Source organism: Sphaerodactylus townsendi, linkage group LG15 (assembly GCF_021028975.2).
Source record: "Sphaerodactylus townsendi isolate TG3544 linkage group LG15, MPM_Stown_v2.3, whole genome shotgun sequence".
NCBI classification, from domain to species: domain Eukaryota; kingdom Metazoa; phylum Chordata; class Lepidosauria; order Squamata; family Sphaerodactylidae; genus Sphaerodactylus; species Sphaerodactylus townsendi.
Genome location: NC_059439.1, coordinates 30,073,533 through 30,100,203, shown reverse-complemented (window position 1 = coordinate 30,100,203; position 26,671 = coordinate 30,073,533). Strand labels below are relative to the sequence as shown.

Genomic DNA, 26,671 nt, shown 5'->3' with positions numbered 1-26,671 from the left:
ACGCCATTGCCATGGAAACAAGAAGAAGCGAAGTAACTTCCTGTCCAGATTCTGACATCAGCAGCTGTTCTCCCAAATCACTCTTCGACTTCTTACGTCACATCCTGTTTATCTGCAGAGTCACAGCCAATCACATTTTCTATTTACTGTCTCCTCCATAGCGTTTCCTTGCGCCGTGGAGATAACGGTCTTGCCCACGATGACTGACTGAAGAGCGTTGCCTAGGCTGCGATAGGTAGTCATGACGGGGAGCCTGTTGCCATGGCGATGATGTCCCAGCTCGTGCTGGTTTTCCCCCTATTGCTCTGGTCCCTCCGAGGGGTGGCCAGTTGCCTGCAATGTGACAGTCGCTTCTTGGACTCCGTGGCCACCTTGTTGAAGGAAACCCTGCCGGCAGATCTGTCTGGGCGGGATACCTTAATAGAACGGCACATCAAGGCCTTGGCTGATGTTCACGGTACTTTCCTCCAGAAGCACTACGAGCGAGTACTGGGTATGATCAGAACTAAGCAAAGCTGAATTAGTTCAGGGGCTCGTGTGGTCTCCAGACCGCAGGATGACATAAACTAATGTTACTTTGCAGATGTCCGAGGGGTGATGTCTATCAAAGCTGATGTTATTAGTCAGCTGGAGGAAATCAAGAAACAGCCATGGAAAGGTAAAAGAGGGAACGTGAGAGAGTGGGTCATGGGGATTACTTCTGGATCTGGTTGGAAGCATCTTCTCCCTTGAGACCTTAAAGTTTTGCCTGAATGTCATAAAAGCCATGAACTTTAACCCAAGATGGAAGTGAATCATCTATGGCAGTGATGGCGAACCTTTTTGAGACCGAGTGCCCAAATTGCAACCCAAACCCCGCTTATTTATTGCAAAGTGCCAACCCGGCAATTTAATCTGAATGCTGAGGTTTTAGTTTAGAAAAAAACGGTTGGGTCCCTCTTCCTCCGCCCCATACGCTCAAGCAGGGGCCAGCCTGCTCTAGCCTCCAGCAAGTCCCGCGGGCACCACTTTGTGCCTCTCTAGCATCTCTGCCTCCTCTGCACCCCCCCCCCCCCGCCTCGGGCAGCAGCCACCTGGAGCACAGGCACCAGGCCCGGCAGCCGAGTCCTTGCTCACCGTGGTGTGTGCACGTCATGCTCAGTGGCCCAGGCCAGCCTAGATATGTGTGTGTGTGGGTGATTTTCCGTCCCCCACATGACGCAATCCCCAGCGCTACAAGTGCACCACAGAGAGGGCTCCGAGTGCCACCTCTGGCACCCGTGCCATAGGTTCGCCATCACTGATCTATGGCCTGTTGAAGGCTTTCACAGCCGGAATCACGGATACTGTGTGGTTTCCGGACTGTATGGCCATGTTCTAGCAGCATTCTGACGTTTCGCCTGCATCTGTGGCTGGCATCTTCAGAGGATTCAGATCCTCTGAAGATGTCAGCCACAGATGCAGGCGAAACAATGCTAGAACACGGCCATACAGCCTGGAAACCACATAGCAGCCCATCTATGGCTTTCTAGTCATAGTTTACCAGACCCTGTTTCTGTTTGTCCATGTGGACTTATATGGATGGGGACTTTTATTTACCACCTGACGGCCACAAATCTCAATGGGTAGCTTATGTGCTGTTTGATGGGTGATAACTTACAGAGACCCATCATAAGCAGTGGCGTAGGAGGTTAAGAGCTGGTGTATCTAATCTGGAGGAACCGGGTCTGATTCCCAGCTCTGCCGCCTGAGCTGTGGAGGCTTATCTGGGGAATTCAGATTAGCCTGTGCACTCCCACACATGCCAGCTGGGTGACCTTGGGCTAGTCACAGCTTCTCGGAGCTCTCTCAGCCCCACCTACCTCACAGGGTGTTTGTTGTGAGGGGGAAAGGGCAAGGAGATTGTAAGCCCCTTTGAGTCTCCTGCAGGAGAGAAAGGGGGGATATAAATCCAAACTCTTCTTGTTGTTCTTCTTGTTGTTCTTCTTCTTCTTCAATGGGTAGCTTATGTGCTGTTTGATGGGTGATAACTTACAGAGACCCATCATAAGCCAATAAAACCAAGATAGGGGAGGAGCTTAGTGGGAGAGTCTCTATTTCGCATGCAAGACAGTAGTGGTTAAGAGGAGGTGGATTCTAATCTGGAGAGCCGGGTTTGATCCCCCACTTATCTGGCGAACCAGATGTGTTTCTGCATTCCTGCTGGGTCACCTTGGGCTAGTCACAGTTCGTTCAGAATGCTATTTTAAAAGTTTCTCCCCACCCGCAACCGTATCACTCGTTTTCCTTCTTCCTCAGGAGTCTTCTTGTGGCAACTTTCCATGTACCATCTCAGGGTCTCCCTGCGAAAGTTGATGAAGCAAACTCTTGAGCAATTTGCTGACCTAGGTACTAATCTTAAAGAGTGTTGGGGGGATAAGAAACCAAGTCATCTAACTCCCAGTATCCCTTTCTCCAACCCAGTAGAATAAACTTTCCTTCCCAAATAACCAGAGGTCCTGCTCCCAACCCACCCCTCAGTTTACCCTTGATGACCAGAAGTTCCCCCAAACAGTAAAGTCTAATCTAAGAATCTAAATCTAAAAATGGTTAAGAGCAGGTGGATTCTAATCTAGAGAACCGGGTTTCATTCCCCACTGCTCCACCTGAGTGACAGAGGCTTATCTGGTGAACCAGATGTGTTTCTGTACTCTGACATTTCTGCTGGGTGACCTTGGGCCAGTCACAGTTCTCTCAGAACTCTCTCAGCCCCACCTCCCTCCCAAGGTGTCTGTTGTGGGGAAAGGAAGGGAAAGGAGCTCGTAAGCCACTTTGAGTCTCCTGACAGGAGAGAAAGGTGGGGTATAAATCCAAACTCTTCTTCTATGTTATCAGTTGAATCCCAGTTGTAGAGACCATAGGTTTATCTCCTACAGCAGGGGTAAAAGCCCTAGATCAGTGGTGGCGAACCTTTGGCACTCCAGATGTTACAGACTACAATTCCCATCAGCCCCTGCCGGTATGGCCAATTGGCTGATGGGAATTGTAGTCCATAACATCTGGAGTGCCAAAGGTTCGCCACCACTGCCCTAGATAATGTACACTGTGGACCTTGCCAGTCACAGAACCAACTCCCATCCCTTGCTTTTAGACATGACCTTGATATTTGTTTTGGGCACTGTGCACGAACAAAGATTGCTACATTGCTTGCTAGCTATCATGTGAGGAGGAATTCCCCAGAATGTTACGTCTGACTGTCCTCTCCCCACTCTCATTTCAGCTTGCTCGGAGGATTGTAGTAAGTATCAGACAGAACCCCAATCCTGATGTCACCCCAGAGTCCCTCCCCCATCATTGCCCTATACCAGTGGTGGCGAACCTTTGGCACTCCAGATACAGCAGGGATTCGAGCACTCCCATTACTCTAATTGGCCATGCTGGCAGGGGCTGATGGGAATTGTAGTCCATAATATCTGGAGTGCCAGAGGTTCGCCACCACGGCCCTATACAGGTGTTCTTCCTTCCCTAGCAGTGACCGAGGGCCCTGTTTTGGACTGCTGGAGCTGCCTGCGTATCGCCGTTCAGTGCTTTGATGGGGAGCTTTGCGGAGGTACAGTTGGGAATGAGAAAGGGTCTGGGTTTAAACTCCTCCATTGCCCACTGATCGTCTCTTTTGGGCCCCTCGGGGAAGAGCTAGATCCCGACACTAGAACCTAGTGATGGTTTCATACATTTCCCCTGTGGAGACTTTCCACCCCCACCCCATTGTTCAGGTCTTCCTGCTGCAAGAGAAAGAAATCCCTTTCTAGCCTTTCAGTTGTCTTCTTCTCTGTCAGTCTTCTAGCAGGGTGTGAGATGGTAAACCGTTCTCCTACTCTGTGCAGAGCCATTAGCATATGTAAGCACCAAACTTCCCCAAGCTATGAGTTTGAAGGGGGTTCCCATTCTCAAATATCACAGTCCCTGTAGTTGAAATGTTGGGGGAACATTTAGGTGCTGTTGGCTTTTTTACTGCGACAGGTTTGGTGAAGTTGATGTTGTCCGTCTTTCTGGTGCTTTTCAGGAGAAGAAACCAGATGAATGGCTTGAAAGATATTTCTGGGTTGTCTGAATCCTTGTCCACATTAATAAGGAACCCCAGATTTTTTTTTCCTACTCAGCGCTTTTGGCAGCTGTTGCAGGACACTACACATCTCCACAAAATGCACTCGTTTTATTACTGATAACCACACTTTTATGAATGAATGAAATTAAAGGTGGAGGGAGTGTCCCAAGGGGCCATTGGCAGAGCCCTCTCTGGCCTTATAATTTTCCCTCCCCACAACCCCCCCCCCCCCACCACCACTTCACACAGGAAATATGTAACCATCACTTCTTGTTTGAAAGCCACCACTTCGATGGCCGGACCATAATGCAGATAGAGACAGCTGTTCTGCGCCCCCACAAATCCTGTGTTGCGAGGGGGACCCCTGGATCCCACCACCGGATCCACACTTGAGGGTAACGGGCTTTCTGTTGCTCCCTAGTGGAAGATGAACGTGTTGCAGAACATAAAGAAATCAACCTCTACGTGTTCCTTGTGTGCGAGTCAGTATTGATTTCTTCAGCTGTCCTTGTGTAAGTACATAGCCGCTCACTCTCATGTGGAAAGCTTTTAGGTTTCCCCGTTGGTTCTCCTCCATACCCTAATCCAAACTACTACTACTCTTCTTCTTCTTCTTCTTCTTCTTCTTCTTCTTCTTCTTCTTCTTCTTCTTCTTCTTCTTCTTCTTCTTCTTCTTCTCCTCCTCCTCCTCCTCCTCCTCCTCCTCCTCCACCTTGACGTGCCCCCTCGTGCCAGAATGATTCCCATCCATCGTTATAACGATATACTACTTATTACAAACACGCTGGGTGGAATCCACGCGTTCTCTGTCACGCGGGGCTGCTCCGCACATGGCCGGCTGTCGATCGGCAACCCGAAGCGCCAGTTGCACTTCACAGACACACCCAAGCCCCTTTGGTTCCAGAGCCGGAAACTGCTCCCCGGACGGATGCTCGGAAACGGCCGAGACGAGCCGAGTGCTTCCGGAGACTGCGTTGCGTGTGTGGGCGGAGCTTGAGCGGCGTGCCAAAAAGCGGAAGTTGCCGATGAGCTTCCGGGAAGGGCTGTAGGGGACTGTTCGTTGCTGTGCGGAGCCCGTAGCGCCCCTCAGTCGGAGAAGCGCCCCTCCCCCCTCTGTGCTTCTCTCGCCCACCGACTGCCAGCTGGGTGACCTTGGGCTAGTCACAGTTCTTCGGAGCTCTCTCAGCCCCACCTACCTCACAGGGTGTTTGTTTTGGCGGGGAGGGGGGAGGACATTGTAAGCCCCTTTGAGTCTCCTACAGGAGAGAAAGGGGGGATATAAATCCAGTTCTTCTTTCTGAATTCTCTCGGCCCCACCTCCCTCACAAGGTGCCTGTTGTGGGGAGGTTAAGGAAAGGCAAGCGTAAGCCACTTCGAGACTCCTTAAAGGTGGAGAAAACTAGGGCATAACAACCAACTCTCCTTCCTTTGCCTGCAGTCACCAGACTTCTCCGTTTCTAGGTATTTGGTGTGCTTCAAACACAAAAAGAAGATGTTGCGCAAAGCACTGGCCCGCTAGGAGGGCTGGAGGAAGAAAAGTCATCCAGGATATGTTCCTCAATCCGTTAGACCGAATAAAACCATCCTACTTGCTTCTGCTTCCTGACCAGAGTTGAAGGAGCCCGGGATTTTCTGGGGCTGCGTCATCCGAATCACATTTAGCAAGCAAGGGGCTTTTCCTGGCTGAAATCGCCTTAACTTGCCACCCAGCTTCCATCTCTAGATTGGGCTCCTATATCTCTGAAAGTTGCATGGCAGACAGAAATAAGACAAGCAAGGCTTTCTTTATCCCTGCATTTCCAGGCAAAGGAATGTGGTACCTGCTGAATTTCTGCCTGTCAGATCTTTTACAGAAACAGAACACACAACTGGGATCCATATTTATTATGGGGGCATTTGGTAATGGGAAGGCAAATGAAGAGCAGACTACACAGGTCGAGTATAGACAATGTTTGGTTGTGGTGAGGTTGTGTGGTCCCACACTTCACAGCAGAAAAGAGGATCTTCTCCATCCGATGGTCCATAGAAGCGGGAAGGGAAAAGCTCTTGGCTAAACATACAGATACAGCCGGTTTCTCCAGTATATTATAATCCTGGAGAGAAGAAAGAGTTAGTGCCCTGTTTACCCCTGCCAACGCTTTTGCCAGAACCGAGCGACCTGCAGGTTCTCATGTCAGAAGAACAAACTCGTGACACGAAGTTCCCTTTCCAGAGAACAGCTGCAAATGACTCTGGGGTGAAGGTGGCTATTTCTACTCACACGCCAACGATCACTACGAATAGCACTCCGCCCATGCACAGGTGACACAACATGGCTTAATTCGCTTTTGGCTTATATTAGGGTCCACACAAGACTGGGTCCAGAAAGAAGAGACAGGCGGTCCTGGGAATCAACTGAACATACAGATCCCAGATTTTGTGCATTAACATTTTGTCACTAATACCGCTGAACTAAGATCTAGAGACCTATTGGCCTGAGCGTCACAACCTTTTCCCCTCCACCACTCCAGGGGCTCTCAATTTTTTGAAATGGGGTAGACCTCTATATTTACTTTTTGAGATCTGCCTGCAAAATAATGCCCATCTATTTTCACTGTCCTAAATTCAAGAATCTTGCATCAGTTAAAAATGAATAAGTTGGTATGAGTTGTCAATAGATTTTATTTACTGGAGTCCCCTCTACCCTCTTTCACTAGCAGAAAAGTTGGTAGGCTCCAATCTATTATATAATTATTATAAAAGCACTACAAACCAAATTCCAAATAAGCCCTTTAAGTTCTGATTATTATTATTTTTTGCTCTGAGGGAAAAAGTGAAAGGCATGAAACATGTGCAGCGTGTTGTAATGGTTAAGAGCAGGTGGATTCTAATCTGGAGAACCGAGTTTGATTCCCCACTCCTCCACCTGAGTGGCGGCGGCTTGTCTGGTGAACCAGATGTGTTTCCGCACTCCCACATTCCTGCTGGGTGACCTTGGACTAGTTACAGTTCTCTCTGAATTATCTCAGCCCCTCACAAGGTGTCTGTTTTGGGGAGAGGAAGGGAAAGGAGCTTGTAAGCCACCTCAAGTCTCCTGACAGGAGAGAAAGGTAGGTAGAAATCCAAACTCTTCTTCTACTAGCCACAGTGACTAAAGGGAACCTCCAAGTTCAGAGACAGTGTACCTCTGAATATCAGCACCAGGAGGTGGCAACAGAGAAAGGCCCTGCCTTTTACACCTTTTTATTAGCTCTCCGAAGGAACTGATTGGCCACTGTATGAAACAGGATGCTGGGCTAGATGGACCATTCCTCTAATTCAGCAGGGCTCTTCTTATGTGTATGTGGGACAGATCAAATATACCCAACCAAAATGTCTCTTCCCCCACTCCATAACTGTACGAGTGTGTGTACTTATTATGATATAAATGTGAGATCTGATTTTGGTAGGTCTGAGTAAGTGCTGCCCTCTGCTGGGCATGGTGATGCATGGACGTTAATTATTTCATCCTATATACCGTGTTTCCCCGAAAATAAGACAGGGTCTTATATTAATGTTTACTGCAAAAGATGCATCAGGGCTTATTTTCGGGGTAGGTCTTATTTTTTGCACCCCAGGGGGTGGGGGTGTTCTGGGGGCAGGCGGGGGCGTTCCAGGGTGTGGCTGAGGTGTTCCGGGGTGGGCTGGGGCGTTCCTGGGTGGGTGGGGCATTCTGGGTGGGGGCGTGGCAGGGGAATCTGTACATAGGGTTTATTTTTAGAGTAGGGCTTCTATTTCAAACACCCTCCAAAAATACTGAAAAATCCCACTAGGGCTTATTTTTGGGGAAACACGAATATGTCTTTTAACAGCAACTGGCCTTTGCATGTTAGGTGATGCTATCTGATCCTAATGAAAGGTCCCAAGTCAGCCATCTTGGTCAGTGTACTGCCTTCACTTGCCCTCACCCTGAAGGAACCTGTTCTGACACGTCATCCCTCTCCCCATCTTAATATATCTGGATCTACCTACCAAAGCATTGATGTATCGTATAGCAAACGGCATTGATATCCTTACATCCTACACAATCCAAAACACTGTATCGGAGCCAGTCTGCAATAACAGAGGAGACAGCAAACATGAGGAAACCTCCTCTGCAGACTGCTAACTCAGCTGTGCTAAGCAAGGACAGTTCTTCGAAGAAGGCCTCATGCATCCAAACCCAATGTTCTTTAATGATATCTTCTGGCCTTCAAGAGGTTTCAATCTAATTCCAGTATTTAGGCCAATGTGGCTACATCTACCATGAAACTCATGCTGCCAGTGGTCTACCTTGCAGGGGTGACTTTCTTGATTTTAATCTCAGGAAGGCTGGAATCTTATCCCTTGGTTTCTGGCTGTTTGGATAAGGCAAAGGGGCTGGTGACATCTACCAAGGGTTTTCCTGGCTCATCTAAGGGAATCCCTTGGACTAGGTTGTTGACAATTAGGTTTCAATCTAATTCCAGTATTTAGGCCAATGTGGCTACATCTACCATGAAACTCATGCTGCCAGTGGTCTACCTTGCAGGGGTGACTTTCTTGATTTTAATCTCAGGAAGGCTGGAAGCTTATCCCTTGGTTTCTGGCTGTTTGGATAAGGCAAAGGGGCTGGTGACATCTACCAAGGGTTTTCCTGGCTCATCTAAGGGAATCCCTTGGACTAGGTTGTTGACAATTAGGTCCTTATCCTTCAATACCCACCAATATAACTCCATGGACTTACCACAAGTTGTTTTGTCACATGCTGTGAGGGAGAAACAGAGTCCAAGAATTAGTGGAACTACACCCATTTTCCAATAACCACCGTTTTTTCCCTACGACTTTAAAATGTTCTTAGGAGACTATCTTCCCTCTGCTTCTATTTCTGAACAGGAAGATTACAATTAATTCTATTGGTAGCAGCATATGAGAAAATGTACCACCAGGTGCTGCAGGTGGGTGGGTGGTCATACGGGTCATTCTTTCTTCAGGCAGTTAGCTACTGTATTTTCATGTCCGCAGGAGCAGAGTGGAAAATGTGGAATCTGCACATTTCCCCTTATAGCTCCACAACAAAATGTAACTTTCTGTGGAAATGAAACTTGGGAACTAATATATTTTGGCAACAAATCATTTCCATGCTGCTATGTTCTTGTGTGGGTGTATTTTATGTTTAGTATCAATCAACTCTCTAGATGCAACGTTTAAACTAACTACAATACACAAAGGCGTTGCATCAACCGCAGCCTATGCGAAGTCTCTGAGAACAGTAGGTTTTGTCCCTTTGAGGATTATGGATACGAAGTTGCGCGACAATTAAAGATAGAAGAGGACACTACTGAGAAGTGCTAAAGGCGCGATAAGTGAATGCTGCAATTGAAACCATCATAATTTGTATTGTTGTAAGAATTGCACAGTTTGTTGTGTTTTGCATTGAACTTCACCATTTATGCACTTGATTGTCGTTTGTGATGCACATATATAAAAGCGGTTGATGCAACGCGTTTGTGTATTGTAGTGTGTTTTATGTTTCTCAAAAGTCTTTCCAAGACAAGTAGGAAATGGCAGCCATGCAGTGAGTCGAAAAACAGGGGGAAATATTCTACTCCTTTTCCTGAGTGTATTTTTTTAAATGACCCCTCTTTCCCCCTGCACTTGGGCTCCCTCTGTGAGGTAGGCTCCGCCTCCTGCATCAGCTCTTTTGTGGTTGCTGCCACCTTGCTGTGTCTGAATTTGAACGGTGCCCACCGGCTCAGAAAGGTGGGAGTCCCCCGCAATCAGAGGGGGGAAAAACATTACCTTTGATTTGATGTTCCTGTAATGCCTTCTTGAGCTTCATGGTCGTTTCCTTCCGAAATTTGACCAGTTCATCCAGCAGAGCCTGGTCTGGGGACAGAGAACAAGAGATGCTGGGGGCAGTTGGGTGTCCCATATGTGGTAAAGAACTACAAATGGATGATACAGTTAAGGAAGAGTCAATATTTGGAGGGGAGGCCATCTGCCTCTGGGGGTGCCCAGGAAAATGAAGTAGCTGCTGTTGCACAAAGAGTCTCAGTCTAGGCCTATGTTGAATAATTTGTAAATAAATGTGTTCAGTTTCTTTGGGAGGAGGGGGATGAGGAGGAGGAAGGAGAAAGAGGAGGAGGAGGAGGAGGAGAAAGAGAAGAAGAAAGAGGAAGAGAAGAAGGAGGAGGAGGAGAAGTAGGAGTAGGAGGAGTTTGGATTTATACCCGAAGGGGAAGGAGATTGTAAGCCCCTTTGAATCCCCTTGCAGGAGAGAAAGGAGAGGTATAAATCCAAACTCTTCTTCTTCAATACTGTCTAGCAATCGCTTGTAATTCCGGGAGATCTCTCGGCCCCTTGGAGGTTGGTGGCCCAGAGGACGCCTGGAGGAGGACCACTGTTTAGAAGGGCCCTGGGAACTGCAAAATGGTTATCTAGGGAAAGAGGGGTTAGAACCCATCTTGGACAGGACAAGAGTTACAGCAGGTGGATAGCTCCCCTTTTAATGAAAAGACCGAGAGGGGGTTTTCTCTGGCAAAAGAGAGAGTATGACTGGCTGAGGAGACCATGGGAACAGCTTTTTCCAGAAAAAGGCATTCTAGAGAATGAGATGTTGAGAGACCCTCACCTTTAAGGGAGCTTTGAGCCAGCTCTTCCGTTCTGGACCTCACTTCTTTGACCAGGTTATCTACTGTAGCCTTAACTGAGAGACAGGAGATAAAGATGGCAGCAGTTACCTGACTCTACAGGCAAAGGTGGGATCCAGCAGGTTCTCTCAGGTTCGTGAGAGTAGGTTACTAATTATTTGTGTGTGCCGAGAGGGGGTTACTAATTGGTGATTTTGCCATGTGATTTTTGCTTTAGTTACACCCTCCTCTCAGCAGTAGCGCGCAGAACTTGAAGCAGTCTAGCAGGAGATGCACCAAGGCAGGTGCGTGGCAGCCTGGCGCCTCGCGGCATTCGTTTCTGCACCCAATCTACAGTCTGGCGCGAGCGTCCCTGCCACAGCCCCGCCCAGGAATGCCCCGCCCCTAGAATGCCTGGCCACGCCCCCATCATGCCCCGCCCAGCCCCATTGGCGCTACGCCACAGTTTGAATCCCACCACGAGAACCTGTTACTAAAATTTTTGGATCCCACCACTGTCTACAGGGATCCCGAAGTAAATAGTAACCAACAGAGAAACAGCCCAGGCAGAGAAATTGTAAGGATATCTGACATCTCCTGAGAGTCTAGAAGGGGCAGAATTATCCTTTGTGCTTTTCCAAATGACAGCAAAACACACTTTGTTTGATTCTGTCAGGTTTTTCACTCGTCACCAATTTCTCTTGCTTACTATAACTTTTGTCCTATATAACTGTTGTCCATGAAGGTACTATGATTCCCCAGTGTAGGCTTCTGAGGTATTCAAAGACGATCTTCATCCATTTTTAACCAACAGTAAAATCTGTAATTTGAGGGCTAGTCTACAGCTGAACTCCGATCCAGTGGTATATGTGCACTCTTATGTTCCTCTACCAATTGACCATGTATAAAATATTTTAAATCATAGGAGTGATGTCACTGGCACTAGCCAATAATTGCCTGCAGCATTCACAAAGCTACCTTTCCACACTACAACCCACAAACCAGAGGTGGGATCCAGCAGGTTCTCACAGGTTCCCGAGAGTAGGTTACTAATTATTTGTGTGTGCCGAGAGGGGGTTACTAATTGGTGATTTTGCCACGTGATTTTGGCCTTAGTTACGCCCCTCCTCTCAGCAGTAGCGCGCAGAACTTGAAGCAGTCTAGCAGGAGGTGCACCGGCGTGCGTGGCAGCCTGCGCCTGGCGGCATTCGCTTCTCGCCTGCCGTCGTTCCCCACTCCAGCCCCCCAGTGGCGCCATACGCCATTAAAGTTTCTTGAATCCCGCCACCATGGGAACCTGTTACTAAAATTTTTGGATCCCACCACTGCCACAAACTCTTAACAAATGCCTAACTGGAGAGAGAAAACTATTTTCCTTGGTAGCGAAACCTTTTCATTGATGGGAAGATTCCCTGAGCACGACTGCGCACTTAATACCCAATTAAGTGACTGTGTGTGAAGGGCTCGGTTTGATTGGCAGAGCCAGGTTGTACCTGCAAAGCCAGCAAACTGGCTGGTGGCGTAATGTGAGAAAAAACCTCCCTCGAGACCCTTCAGCAGTGCCTCGGCGCGTGCTTTGAGGCGAGTGTCGTGGATCTGACGTTCAACAAGCCCGGTTCTGAGCTTAGCCAAATTCTCCTTGAACTTTCCATCGCACTGTAGACAGCACCGGAGGCTGGCGGGCAGCAAGGTCAGAAGCTGCAGGAACCACAGGGGAAAAGAAGAGCCGGAGAAAAACATAGCTGCCCCTCAGCCAAGAAGCTGGCCTACTTCAAGGTTCTGGAGAGAGTGAAATCACAATCGGAGCGGCTGTTTGTGGAATGTGGCGTTGAGCCGCAAAGTCCTACACAAGGAGGATCCTAAGGGGTTGCAGAGTGTGATGATAATCAGATTGGAAGCTTCTTGGCATCTTTAGAAGACCCGTGGGACTTCGTGACCAGTTGGTTCCTTGGGAAGGAATGTTTTCAACAAAAAGTCTAAGTCAGACCCCCAACTTTGATGAGCCCGTGGGCATGTTTAGTTTTCCAGAAAGGGCAGTGGCGGCACCACCACAAAATGGCTGCTACGGGAGGTGGAGCTAGTTACAAAATGGCTGCCGGAACGAGGTCACCAAGATGAGATATTGAAACTGGGGGCTTTCTCGTTCATCGTCCAGCCATTTTGCTGCATCAGTTGGCCCTCGGAGCAGAACTCTGCACTCTGAGAACCTCAGTCTTATTTTAATTCTGTGAAGAAGCATTTGAAAACAAAGCGTTCATGGCTGGCAGAATCCGAGAAGCCCTGAGCTGTTTTGTGCTGTGTCAGCAGGATTTCCTGTATTCAGATAAAAGCACATTTTTTTCATGCGCCAAGTGCCAAGTCCAACCCATGTCCTTCAGTGTCTCATGCTGACGGCACCTGTTTATGGAGGAATTTATAATGTGTTGATGTTTTCTGAAATAATAAACTGAAATAGCAAATGTGGCTTATGTCACAATGCGTATTTCATATCCTATCCGTGATGTTGTGTAAATGTATATAAATGGTTTACATTTGCTCATTTGGGCTTTCTGTTCCTTTTGTTATTTGTCCTATCTAAAAATGTTCATTAAGAACTGTATTGTATATTACGCTTCTTCGCTGTAATTTTTTTTTATTAAATAAGAATAAACATTTTTTTCTGAAAGCAAATTTGTGTGCCCAGAAAGATCTACCTTTGGATGAAAAATTACACCCAGAGGTGGGATCCAGCAGGTTCTCACCGGTTCCCGAGAGTAGGTTACTAATTATTTGTGTGTGCCGAGAGGGGGTGACTAATTGGTGATTTTGCCACGTGATTTTTGCCTTAGTGACGCCCCTCCTCAATAGTAGCGCGCAGAACTTGAAGCAGTCTAGCAGGAGGTGCGGAAGGCGGGCGCGGCCGCCTGGTATCTGCATTCGTTTCCTGCCCAAGGACCTGTTGCCAAGGCTGCGTCCTTGCCACAGCGCCCTCGGCTTCAGCAATGCCCCGCTGCCCCCCCGAATGCCCGCCTGACGCCCGCCGTCAAAATGCCTATCCCCATTGGTTTACGCCACAGTTTGAATCCCACCACCATGGGAACCTGTTACTAAAATTTTTGGATCCCGCCACTGATTACACCCCTGAAAAAATCAAGTCGGGACTTTTTAATACAAACCAGCTTGAACTATTTTGGATTTTGTCCTTTGTATTTGTTCGACTGGATGCCACCCACCTATAGGATGCCAAGCCTGAAAGAGACCCAGATGGCTAAGCACCGCTCTGAAATCAGCCGGTGTCGGGCAGCATTTGTCCAAACGCCAGAAATGGGGCGGAGGAGGAATACAATCAGTGATATACAGATTTATGGAGTCCCTTGGTTATCTCTCGGAGGGCATGTTTACTTCCTTCTCGTCTGCTGTCGGTGGAAAGAGACCTGCCAGGCCTGGCAGTGCCTGGAAGATTCGGGCGGTGGTATCTTGGGCATTATGTTGGCGCAGATAGCAGAGAAAAGCTGTCCACAGGAAAGAGCAGGCACCCACGTAGGTGGTTCGCAGCACAGGTGGAACAAGAGTGAAATTCACTGCCTGGTTGAGGGAGCAAGAGACAAAAACTAGCAGCAGTTCTAAGATGGAGGCTTTTTCCTGTGTGGTGCCTCCTTTGATCTGACAAATGGCGGGTTTGGCTCTTTTATAGTCTAAAGGACATTTATGTTAGCAGGTCCAGGTACCTGCCAAGGCCTGCGCTTGAGAAGGATCCCTGGAGCCTCAGGGCCCTGCTTGTGTCCTCCCTGCTAAACCAAACCTACCCTTTTTGAGCAACCACATAGTGACAAATGTATACCATTAATTCTTGCACACCAAAACTCTTGCACACCAATTTACCTCACAGGGAGCTAGCCTGAAGAAGGAGGAGGAGTTTGGATTTATATCCCCCCTTTCTCTCTTGTAAGGAGACTCAAATGGGCTTACAATCCCCTTTCCCTCCCCCCCTCACAACAAACACCCTGTGAGATGGGTGGGGCTGAGAGAGCTCCATAGAACCGTGACTAGCCCAAGGTCACCCAGCAGGAATGTAGGAGTGCAGAAACACATCTGGTTCACCAGATAAGCCTCAGCCACTCTGGTGGAGGAGTGGGGAATCAAACCCAGTTCTCCAGATTAGAGTGCACCTGCTCTTAACCACTACACCACGCTGGCTCTATAGAGAATTTACCAAGTGCTTCCAGGACCACTTGTAAATAATGTTCAGATCACTCTGTTATTTGAGTGTGCCTTGTAGCGGGAGACTGATGCTACCAGAAAGCAGACATTGAGTTTTTAATTTGTGGGATATTCTTAAAAAAATCCCTCATGGTTGCCTCACACACCTACAAATAACCATGGCATGCCACTGTCACACACTAACACCCCTTCCCAAAAGCTTTGGAACCTACACAGCTCCTGTGTTCTTTCACAGCTGCAGGAACAGGCAGAAATACATCAGGTGAAGCCTTCCCATCACTTCCCCCTTCTTGCTGGGAAATCTCCTGATGAATTGCTGCTCCTCTTGCAGCTGTTTAAAGGCACAGGAGCCCTGCCAGAAAAAAAGTTGGCAGCTCTGAGATTCAGATGTTGGGGCGAGAGAAGGAAAGGGGGGCAATCGCACTCACCTGGAATAAAGTCCAACAGAGCACTCCAGCCTGAAAAGAGAAAATATGGAAGAGCTAAAGTTCCAGTTCCATGCCAGTTCTTGGATTTAGCACTCAAGGTTTGGCATGGATTTATTTTATATTAAATGTTTAGCAGCGAGCTTTCTTCCTACAGAGCTCAAAGCAGTTTACAACGAAAGCTGGAAATTTACTCTGCAGCACAAAGCAATAGGATCAGTTGATCAAGAAATGGTGCTCTAGGCAGCAGATTTTTTTAAAGTACATAATTTTTAGCACACATTCTGACAGGCAGCAAGTAGCTGCACAAGAAGATGCATTCCCCTTCTGCAGTCAAACAGCGGGGAACACCTCTTCTAAGGTGAGGCCTACTACAAAATCCAAAAGACAAGTATGCTTTTTTTCTTCAGCGGTATACTTTTATTTATTTATTTATTCAATTTGATAAACCGCCCTACCCCCGGAGGGCTCAGGAATGTAGGAGTGCAGAAACACATCTGGTTCACCAGATAAGCCTCAGCCACTCTGATGGAGGAGTGGGGAATCAAACCCAGTTCTCCAGATTAGAGTGCACCTGCTCTTAACCACTACACCACGCTGGCTCTATAGACAATTTACCAAGTCCTTCCGGGACCACTTGCAAATAACGTTCAGGTCACTCTGTTATCTGAGTATGCCTTGTAGCGGGAGCGTGATGCTACCAGAAAGCAGACTCATATACTATTTACTATTTGACTCATATACTATTTACACACCTTATTTCATCAAGTAACCGCTTAAAATGTTCACAATCCGCTACAGCTTTTTAAAGTGCGACACAGATATGCTGAAAATGTAAAAAAAAACAATCCAAGCTAATTTTAGTGGCTGAAAGACTGTGCAGTGAATGGGGAGTTTCTGGACCGAAGCTCAAAAATATGAAAGATCCTTGAGTGCAAGCTACCTTTTGGGTGGCATCCTACGGATATGCCATTGGTGTGAATGGATCTTTCTCCTCCTCCTCCTCCTTCTCTCAAGAACCTCCTGTGACCCTCCAAAAGATCTTGCCAGCACTTGGAGGACACTTGCAGATCAAGTGAAGTGGGTCAGAGGGCCATCACGCAAACAGGAACTGGATGAGACTGCCCTCAGGAACAGCAGTGGCATAGTGGTTAAGAGCAGGTGCACTCTAATCTGGAGGAACCGGGTTTGATTCCCCTCTCCGCCACTTTAGCTGTGGAGACTTATCTGGTGAACCAGATTAGCTTGTGCACTCCACCTCAGCTGAGTGACCTTGGGCAAGTCACAGTTCTTCGGAGCTCTCTCAGCCCATTCACCCCACAGGGTGTTTGTTGTGAGGCAGGAAAGGAAAGGAGATTGTAAGCCCCTTTGAGTCTCCTTGCAGGAGAGAAAGGGGGATTTAAATCCAAACTCCTCCTCTTTCTTCTTCTTCTTCTTCTTCTTCTTCTTCTTCTTCTTCTACTACTACTACTACTACTACTACTACTACTACTACTACTACTACTACTACTACTATTAGCAGAGCATTCATAGGATAATGAGGTATGTTTTCCCCTGAGAGCCCTGATCTGTTCTAAATCACAGCCTCCTGCAGATGTTCTCAAAAAGATTATGGGAGATCATAGATCCAGTCACAGATCTCTCAGTGACTCAGTTAACTTGAGTCCTAAATCTAATCATCTCTGACATCACCACAGTAGACTGCCTTACATGAACAGTTCTCCGTTTCCCACAAGGTGATAATATTGACATATCTAACAAGCTGAGGTTATTGGAAGGATTGCTTAGGTAATGAGTACTGGAAACACCTGGAACAGTATTGAGCGCTGATAAACGGTTCTATTATGACCATTTGTTTCTTGTAATATCTGCTGAATGTATTTACATTACACCCCGCTACTTTGCAATCTGTTCCACGGTAAATACAACATGAAACCACCGCCACACATTGTTGTAAATACCTTGTAGGTTGGCCAAAACTTCTCCCGGAAGTTCCCCCAAACGTCACTTTCGCCGTCCAGGAGCGACAAGCCTGGAATGGGCAGAAGATGCCAAATTTTTACCCAGATCAACATCTCTGAAGGGTTGCCCATCTACCCCACCCCACACCCTCTCTCTCACCAACATAAAATGCTCCGATGGTGACTGGTGCTGCTATAGCTTGGTCACAAGCAACCTTCACGATCACCCTGGCGGGGTTCGTTCCTGGGAAAAGGTGCTCCAGAATCCGGAACCAGATATAATTGAAGTTGGCATGGAAGCTGAATCCTACGACCGCCACTTTCCCGGTCTGCTTCAGATCCAAATATTCCGGCTCAGAGAGGTCCTGGCGCGGCCTGGCCAACATCTGCTGGGCCACATCTGCTGCTGAAAACAGCGTCCCATAAGCAGCCACGCTTGCCAGCCACGGGTGGCGACGCACCATGCCCAGCAGGGGCAGCATTAGGTTAGGGAGCTAATGTGGTCTAAGTCCTGTTCCTCGAACGGTCAGGAACTCCAGGTGGATTGTATAGCTGCGTAAGTTACCTGCAAATAAGCAAACACAAACCTATAACCTACAAGGTTGCACAGGTATATTCAGTGGTGGGATCCAAACATTTTAGTAACAGGTTCCCATGGTGGTGGGATTCAAACTGTGGCATAGCGCCAATGGGGATGGGCGGGGCATGGCGGGGGCGGGGCATTCCTGGGTGGGGCTGTGGCAAGGACTCAGCCGCTGCACTGGTCCTTGGGTGGGAAACGAATGCACGCAGGTGCAGGCTGCCACGCACGCCGGTGCACCTCCTGTTAGACTGCTTCAAGTTCTGCGCGCTACTGCTGAGAGGTGGGGCGTAACTAAGGCAAAAATCACGTGGCAAAATCACCAATTAGTAACCCCCTCTCGGCACACACAAATAATTAGTAACCTGTTCTCGGGAACCTGTGAGAACCTGCTGGATCCCACCTCTGGGTATATTCCACTGGACGACAAGCTGGCCTCATGACAGTTCCTGTGCCCATTTCCTGCTTTTGTTTCCTGTGATATCTTCTTGGTGCTAATTTGATTATGTGCTCCTCCATTGCAGAGGGATGGCCTCGATGGCCTTTGGGGGTCTCTTCCAACTCTATGATTCTAATATTCAATGGTGGTGGTGCGCCAAACCTCCTTCCCTTACTCTGGCAGCTGTGCTCTGTACAGTTGGGGCAGGGTCTGTCTAAGGCACCCCCCTCCCCCTGATACCAGGCTGGGTTAAAATTTGGGCACTCACACATTTCCCACCATTCATCGCGCACCAACACCTTCTATGTACACATAAAAACTTGACCAAGCAGCAAGACTGAACACATTTCATGCATATGTCCTTGCCAACTGACTTAGGGCAAAAAGTCTAGCTAAAAGTTCATCCATGCACCCCCACTCTTTTCTCTCTAACTCCCAACCTGTCTTTCCCCAGTGCTGGTTCTCAGGGAGGGCCGATTCAGCACGCGGACCAGAGCTACAAATATGGGAACGGTCCAGAAAAGGGAAAGGGCTGGAAGGGAAACCCCACTGGGACGGTGGCTGGCAGACCTGCGCAGTGGGCACGCTTCCCCAGGCTGACCCCCCCCCCCCCCCGCCGCCGCTGCTGGCAAGCAACTGCAGCGGGGCAAAGGTCTGTGGGGAGGGAGGGAGAGCAGCCCGTTGCAACCAATAAGAGCCCCTGCTCCAACCTCCAGCCCCAGGTACGGGTCGGGGAAGGAAGGGTTAACTGCAAGCGCGACCTGGGAAAATGCTGATCAGCAGAGCTGCAGGCGGCGCAAATGCAACACGCGCTAGCTGGACCGCGGGTCCCATGTCATGATGTCTGTCCCCACTGTTAATCCCAGTCAATAACTGGGGGTCAGGAACGCGACTAGACACGAGAGGGGGCTCTTTTACCATCCTTTTCTGGAATCCATACGAGGCAGAAACCCGGGAGGAGGATTCCTCTGCAAGAACTGTTATGCAAATAACATGAAAAGGAGTCATGCAAACTCCTGTTCTGTGCGGTGTAGGGGCAGAAGAAAAAGAAAAAAGAGTTTGGATTTATATCCCCCCTTTCCTGTAAGGAGACTCAAAGGGGCTGACAATCTCCTTTCCCTTCCCTCCCCCCACAACAAACACCCTGTGAGGTGGGGGGGGGCTGAGAGAGCTCCGAAGAACTGTGACTAGCCCAAGGTCACCCAGCTGTCAAATGTGTTGGAGTGCACAAGCTAATCTGGTTCACCAGATAAACCTCACAGCTCAAGCTGGCAGAACGAGGAATCAAACCCAGTTCTCCAGAGTGCACCTGCTCTTAACTACTGCACCGCACTGGCTCTTGCGTGCTGAAGATCTCAGAGCAGGCAAAACGTCAGGAGAAAATGCTACTGGAACACAGTCATGCAACCCAGAAAACCCACAATGCTCTAGTGATTCCAGCCATGAAAGCCTTCGACAATACAATGATAGGATATTTTGGAGGTCATTGATTCATAGGGTTACCATAAGTCAGAAGCAACTTGATGGTACCGTGTTTCTCCGAAAATAAGACAGTGTTTTATATAAATTTTTGCTCCCAAAGATGCGCTATGTCTTATTTTCAGGGGATGTCTTATTTTTCCGCTCCACGGCTGCATGCTCTGGTGTTCTGTTCGACGGGCATGCTTCCAAACAAAAACTTTGCTACGTCTTACTTTCGGGGGATGTTTTATATTTAGCACTTCAGCAAAACCTCTACTACGTCTTATTCTCAGGGGATGTCTTATTTTTGGAGAAATGGTATTAAACACACACAGGTTCTATCCACATCTTTCCCAGTTAAAGGATCATATTTTGCAGGCTCTGGAAAGATTGCTGAGTTTGTTTGTTTGTTTGTGTCTGTCTATTTTGTTTGTTTGTTTGTTTGTTTAGCTATCCCACCCTTTCCCAACCGGGGCCAGGCTTAGGGCAGTTGACATGCATAATAAATACAGTACAAATTCCACAAAACATACCAAGCAATTAAAACAATAAAAGTTTCCATCCTAGTGGGCCATACTGAGATAAACGGCCCTATTTCTGAGTTGCCGTCGGGCAGATTTCCATGTTTACAATCCAGTAAATTGTGGATTCTACCTCTTCTGATTCACCTCTAACGCTGACAACAAAATTGGCTCTTTGGGTACTTGGCAGGAGAACCGACTCCTTAGTTTGACAGGTTCATGAGTGGTTCGGCTCAGATTAGGAGTTGTCCTTTGAATAAGGGAGCTGAAAGGGTCACTTCTGTTTACAGACTCCAGTCCCTCAAGTGAGCTTTATGTATTATCTAAGCCTTGCAATAGACACTACGGGAGGATTTACGCATTTCACATCTCCTGCCTGCTGATCTGAATTCAGTCCGACCATGGGGAGGGGGCATGGCTCAGCTGTACATAAACAGCACCAGTGGGCAACTACCAAAGGATCCAGGTGGCAGTGTTGAACCCACAGCTATCCATAACAGTAAATACCTACTGTTCAGTTTAGAGTGAACCAAACATCAGAAAATAAAGGTACCTATTTCCTTGAAAACCCGAACGCCATAAGTCAACTGTAGCTTGATGGCCAGCATGGCGAAGTGGTTAAGAACAGGTGCACTCTTATCTAGAGTACCAGGTTTGATTCCCCGCTCTGCCGCTTGAGCTGTGGAGGCTTATCTAGTGAACCAGATTAGCTTGTGCACTCCAACACACGCCAGCTGGGTGACCTTGGGCTAGTCACAGTTCTCTCTGAGCTCTCTCAGCCCCACCTACCTCACAGGGTGTTTGTTGTGGGGGGCAGAGAAAGGAGATTGTAAGCCCCTTTGAGTCTCCTTACAGGAGAAAAAGGGGGGATATAAATCCAAACTCTTATTCGTCTTCTACCCCCATGGAACTCTTTTGCAAGGAAGTTAGTCAAAGGGTTTTTTTTAAATTGAAGTATGTCTACTAGTGATAAGCACCCCATAAAGATATGTGGGATGGAGCTTCCATGTAGGCAAGTAGATTCTTCCTTGCTCTGTAGGACTCTCTCCGCTGAATGCTGAATAATTCTATCTTTGGTAACAATTTCATCCAATTTATCCAGAAGAGATAGGCTATTTGGCTTGAAATTTCCCGGATCTCCTCTTTTAACAAAATGGTATTGCATTTGGTACTTTTAACGTCTCCGGAAGGGAGGCTAATTTTAGCAGGAAGTTTGCATGATTTTGTTAAGATAGGTTTTCTTTTTTGGATAACGTGGATTTTGTTATGTCTTTGCGTTCCTTAAGAACCGTTCTTCCTTTTTACTTAATGAAAAATCCTGTATGGTTAGGAGCTTGAATTAAGTGACAGTTAAAAGTCTTGTGAAAGCGAGGTTAGTTCGCAACCTGAGATAATGGCCTCTTGTTCCTATCTCGATTCAGAGGACGTTTTGTTTAGTTTGGGTTATGAGTTTTGCATTTGCCAAGAATCTGTCTGAGCACCACATAATCTTGTGGCACCTTAAAGATTAACCAAGATACTGAGGCTTATACAGTTACCGCTTCCACATCACGACTTTCCACATTGTGGTTTTGATACAATTGCAGGTCGGCATAAAGAAATTAAATGGGAATTTCGGGGGAGTTTCGCGGAAGCCGCAGACGACGAGCAAAACCCAAAAGACGACACAGAAAAGTATAGTAGAGTATTGTATGATGTCAACATATTTTTAATCTTTTAATATCATACATATACACAACTTCTTTTTGTACGTTAGAAGAAAAATTCCTACTTATCGTCTGGTAGGAAGGGCAGGCCCGAACATTTTACGTGGATTTTTAGATCACAGGGTTGCCCCTTACCCAGTGGTGGGATCCAAAAATTTTGGTATCAGGTTCCCATGGTGGTGGGATTCAAACAGTGGCGTAGCGCCAATGGGGCTGGGCGGGGCATGACGGGCGTGTGGCCGGGCATTCCGGGGGCGGGAAATTAATAATTTATCTGTTACTGTAAAAAACTCTTACTGTAAAAAAAAAGTTCCTAATTTCGAGCTGGTATCTTTCTGTCCATAATTTAAACTCATTATAGCAAGTCCTATCGTCTTACTAATACTTTCAAATACTTAATGTTGTTTCTAGAAATCAAAAGAAGGATACTTTCCTTAAACAAGGAACTTTACCATATTACTAAAACATGTTTTTAAAACAGCCCAACAGGGAGAATTATCTCCCGTTTTCTACCTTCGCTAGCCAGCCACATAGGAAACAACAGGACTTTATGATTTTTGGACCTAATGGGATTTCTAACGGAAAAGCAGACCCAATTAGTAACCCCCTCTCAGCACACACAAATAATTAGTAACCCACTCTCGGGAACTGGTGAGAACCTGCTGGATCCCACCTCTGCCCTTACGTCAGCAATGTGTAAGGGATAACTTTATTGTGGCCAGTGCAGATGTAGACAATATTGGTCAGGACTGTGTTTTAGAATACTTGCTTTGTATCACAAAGTCACAGATTCAGTTCCTGTCATCTCCAGCTAAAACCCTGAGAGTTGTTTCCAATCCTAGTAGACCGCACTGACCTTAACAAACCAAGTCTCTGACTCAGTATAGGGCAGTTTCATAGGCCTTATATGATCAGACCAAAAGGACTTTGGCCTGTAAAAACTTGTGCCATAAGACACTGTTGTTTTGGCTGCAAAGCACTAACAGTCCTACTACCCTGGAATTTGTCTGAGCTGGGCAGGTATAAATATAGTTGTGTGCTTTGAGCATCGTCCTTCGGGTGACAGAACGGTAACAGGCTGGTTTGATGAGTCACTTCTACCTCTAAAAGTGGCTCGACAAACCTTTTCCTTCGGGCCCCGCTCCAATGAATTTCATCTGCTCTTGTGACACTTTCCGGCTCCGCATTTAGTCTGTGACGTTTGCCCGGGGTCCTCTTCTGCTGTGTCATTTGGCAAATAAATGGGCACAACAGTCGTTTAGGAATGGAGCTGAGCTACCTGCCCGCCACAAGGGGGAAGTGTCGCTTTCGGAGAGCAGAGGCAAAGGCAGTCATTTAAGGATTTATGTGCTTCAAAACCATCATGCAAAATTCGCTTATGGGTGTGTGTGTGTGAAATTGCTTGTGGGTGGGTGTGTTCGTGTGAAGGTACGTTCATGCCACCATTTTGACACATGTGGCCTGGGTTCATCTTCGGGGTCTGTGGAGACACACATGGGACCATGTTTGCGCAGACCTGTTGTGGAAAATTATTCCAAAGCATACTAGCTCTTTCCAGAATATTCCGAACTCAGGTGGTGTTTTCCTGCCCAAAATGGCAGGTGATGGAGGAGGGGGAGAGCACTCCTTTCCTTGGTTACCTCAGCGACAAATCTCTGGGCCAACAGCAGGGCCACAGTTCTAAATCGGTTGCCAAAATCGGAGCAGCAGTGGCGTAGGAGGTTAAGAGCTCGTGTATCTAATCTGGAGGAACCGGGTTTGATTCCCAGCTCTGCCGCCTGAGCTGTGGGAAACTTCTTTCCTGGGAATTCAGATTAGGGGCCTATACACGCCTACAAGCGTAGCTTCAGGTGACTCCTTGGGCTAGTCACAGCTTCTCGGAGCTCTCTCAGCCCCACCTACCTCACAGGGTGTTTGTTGTGAGGGGGGAAGGGCAAGGAGATTGTAGGCCCCTTTGAGCCTCCTGCAGAAGAGAAAGGGGGGATATAAATCCAACTCTTCTTCTTCTTCTTCTTCTTCTTCTTCTTCTTCTTCTTCTTCTTCTTCTAATAGAGAATATTAATGTTTTCAGCTTGGACTCAAAAACCCGCACATATAACACTGTGGACTTTGTTGTTATTACTTTGTTCTAACTGTCCTAACAGATGGTATTTCTTGAAGTAGTAAATTAATTAAACTGTAACCTGTGCTCTCCAGTTCCTCTCTGCCTGTCAGCGTTACATGTGGTTGTCTGGACAGGTTTTGTGGTTCAGCAGCAACACAACTGTTGTTGTTTGTTTAATTCTAGGCTTTGTTCAGAAACAGAGCAAACAAGTTTTAGTTTGTCTCGTCCTGTTTTTCAGAGCAATTACTTTTGCGTCAATTGACTTAAAAGCATTTATGGTATACCACCAAACGGTTTGACAGCGTGTTCGTTTAGCATCTCGGAGACCTAACTTTTGTGAGGATAAAATGGAAGACAACAGTGTAAGCCATTTTGGGTCCTCTTTGGAAGGCAAGGAAGGGTATAAATGAGGAAAGTAAAATAAAACATCGTGCTACCTGTTTCAAGAAGTGTGTGTCCCAGAAGGTAACGTTATGAAGGACCCAGCTCTCAGAGCAGTGGGTAAAACCAGACCTTTTTCTTGTGAGATGCTCTGGATATTTCGTGTAAAAGCCAATTAAAAATGAAGCTAAACCAGATTTTTCTGCAATGATGAAACCTCGATGTATCCTCGTTCTTGAAAATAACAGAAGAAAGTGTTGGACTGGTTTTACAGACGTCTTTGTTTTGTTTTGCAGCTGTCTGGATCAAAACTGTCAGATGTTGAAGGATTTAGGGGCAAGTAGAAAAATCATTCTGTGGACACAAGAAGATGAATGTTGGAGAAATTCTGGAGCGGAGTTATTATCTTCCTTAGATAATCAAAAGAGAAAGAGAGGAATTTAAATTTGGAGAGTAATATTTGGCAAAGATACAGACTGCTCGTCTTTCCTACCAGTTCCAAAGCTGTTTGTCTGTCAAAAATAGGAAAGAACTGTTACAATAAAAAAGTGAAATTTAGGGAGGAGAAATATGCCTACATGTACACCATTTTCCTTCCTTAACTCCCTCAAAACTGCCACTTTCCCCAAACTAGGGTCTTTTGCTAGGCTTGAAAAAATGTTAACTGATAGATTGCTCTTGTGCAAAAAACATTATAACAAATTTAATGACCTGTTAATTCCCAGTTTTCACTTTTTGGCTCATTCCGCACATGCAGAATAATGCACTTTCAAACTGCTTTTAGCGTTCTTTGAAGCTGTGCGGAATAGCAAAATCCACTTGCAAACAGTTGTGAAAGTGGTTTGAAAACACATTATTTTGCGTGTGCGGAAGGGGCCTTGGTTAAGTCTCTAACCTTGTTTGTTGCAGAGATTTGAGGGGAATGCTGCATGTTTCTCCTCATAACTCCACAATAAAAAGGGCTAGGCACGAATTTTTGTTTATAAATGAAAATTGGGAACTAGTAAATGAAAGCAATAGGCAACTGTAATGGTATAAAACTATAGCCGTCTAGCATTTCCCCCTTTTTACAAAAGTTGTCCAGTGGAAGGGGGCATAGTTGCTACAACAAGAGGCTTAAAATAGAAAAGAGCAGGGGGAATTATTGTGTGGATGCTATGTTGCCACTATAAACGCTTCTGCACAGTCAGCAGCAAGCAATGAGAGAATCATTTCTATGTGGAAGCAGCCTGTGTGTACTCACCATTTCTGTTTTGGTTTTCATTTTTGAATCGCGAAGTGATGTAAAAAATAAAATATGTTAAAATGTCCATGTTAGTGTATTGCAGGAAAGCGACATTTGAAAGACTGCCAAATTCATTGCATTGAACTTAACGAGTTAGATTATCTGATCTGTAGCTTTCAAAAGCTTGTGCCAAATGTATACATATATGCACACACCCACACACATTCATTAATCTGTAAAATATTAAGAATTTTCAAAAGCCCAGCAGCCGAACGAGGTTTCCTTCTAGAGAGAGGGTGCTGACCAAACCACAGGCAGGCGAAACAGCATTCCAAAGCTCCGCCATGACCCCCGAGAAGGCCCTACTCATTATGGAAGCGATTCTGGCCGATCACAAATGTCTGGTCTGAACCACTCTCTGATAAGATCGGCTAGAGCTTTGTAGGTCAATCACACTTGCTTCACACACATAATGTCATTCCGAGTAATAGGAGGCAAATGGGTGACTTGCGCCAGTCCCAAAAGTAGCAAAACCAGGCCACCCACAAATCAAGGTAGAACTTTCTGTCTACTTCAGGGACTTCCGTTTGCTATGCAGAAAAAAAAAAGAATTTGAAAAGCAACCAAGAGGAAAACAAGGTGGTGATGGAGAGAACAGGCTCATGAGGAATGAGCCCTCCCCCTCAAGAGCTATGAAATGTAGGGGCGCATGTTCATAAGGGGAGGGGAAGAACCGGGAATCAGGCTGCAGAACCCCCTAAAAGTTTATAGTTTCCTGCAAGGGGAGATCTGGGTTAGGGAAATTTCTCAGATGGTTGTTCCTGTTACCAAGAAATTCCAGCAGCTTGGTTACAACCTTGCTTGTCCAGATTCTCTACTGTCTGTGGAAATGCAGACGTGAAGAAAAAAAATAGGATTTACATTTCGTATTCTGTGGGAAGAGAAGCTATTGTGGTTTCCATACCACAAGACATGTTTTCCTCCTGGATTAAAATTG

General features: G+C 46.9%; 3 protein-coding genes across 3 annotated transcripts; 1 reads left to right on the top strand and 2 right to left on the bottom strand.

The window, feature by feature from the left end:
- Window positions 1-261: 261 nt before the first annotated feature.
- On the top strand, window positions 262-5,883 carry IZUMO3 (IZUMO family member 3). Its single transcript, XM_048516736.1, has 6 exons — window positions 262-493; window positions 584-658; window positions 2,278-2,385; window positions 3,488-3,568; window positions 4,485-4,575; window positions 5,525-5,883. Exons 1-6 carry the CDS (start codon window positions 262-264, stop codon window positions 5,580-5,582), a joined length of 645 nt encoding a protein of 214 aa, XP_048372693.1. The 3' UTR covers window positions 5,583-5,883.
- Window positions 5,884-5,932: 49 nt separating this feature from the next.
- IZUMO2 (IZUMO family member 2) lies at window positions 5,933-12,605 on the bottom strand. Its single transcript, XM_048517790.1, is given in 8 exon segments — window positions 5,933-6,156; window positions 6,324-6,370; window positions 6,372-6,457; window positions 8,054-8,134; window positions 8,787-8,807; window positions 9,842-9,928; window positions 10,674-10,748; window positions 12,165-12,605. Coding segments are annotated over 8 exon segments (687 nt in total). The 5' UTR covers window positions 12,412-12,605; the 3' UTR covers window positions 5,933-6,113.
- Window positions 12,606-13,819: 1,214 nt separating this feature from the next.
- LOC125445065 (mpv17-like protein) lies at window positions 13,820-18,858 on the bottom strand. The gene is made up of 5 exons (XM_048517895.1): window positions 18,717-18,858; window positions 17,418-17,822; window positions 17,258-17,328; window positions 15,300-15,329; window positions 13,820-14,235 (listed from the first exon to the last, which is right to left on the bottom strand). The coding sequence occupies exons 2-5, from the start codon at window positions 17,737-17,739 to the stop codon at window positions 14,029-14,031; spliced, it is 630 nt and encodes a 209-aa protein (XP_048373852.1). The 5' UTR covers window positions 17,740-17,822; window positions 18,717-18,858; the 3' UTR covers window positions 13,820-14,028.
- Window positions 18,859-26,671: the final 7,813 nt, after the last annotated feature.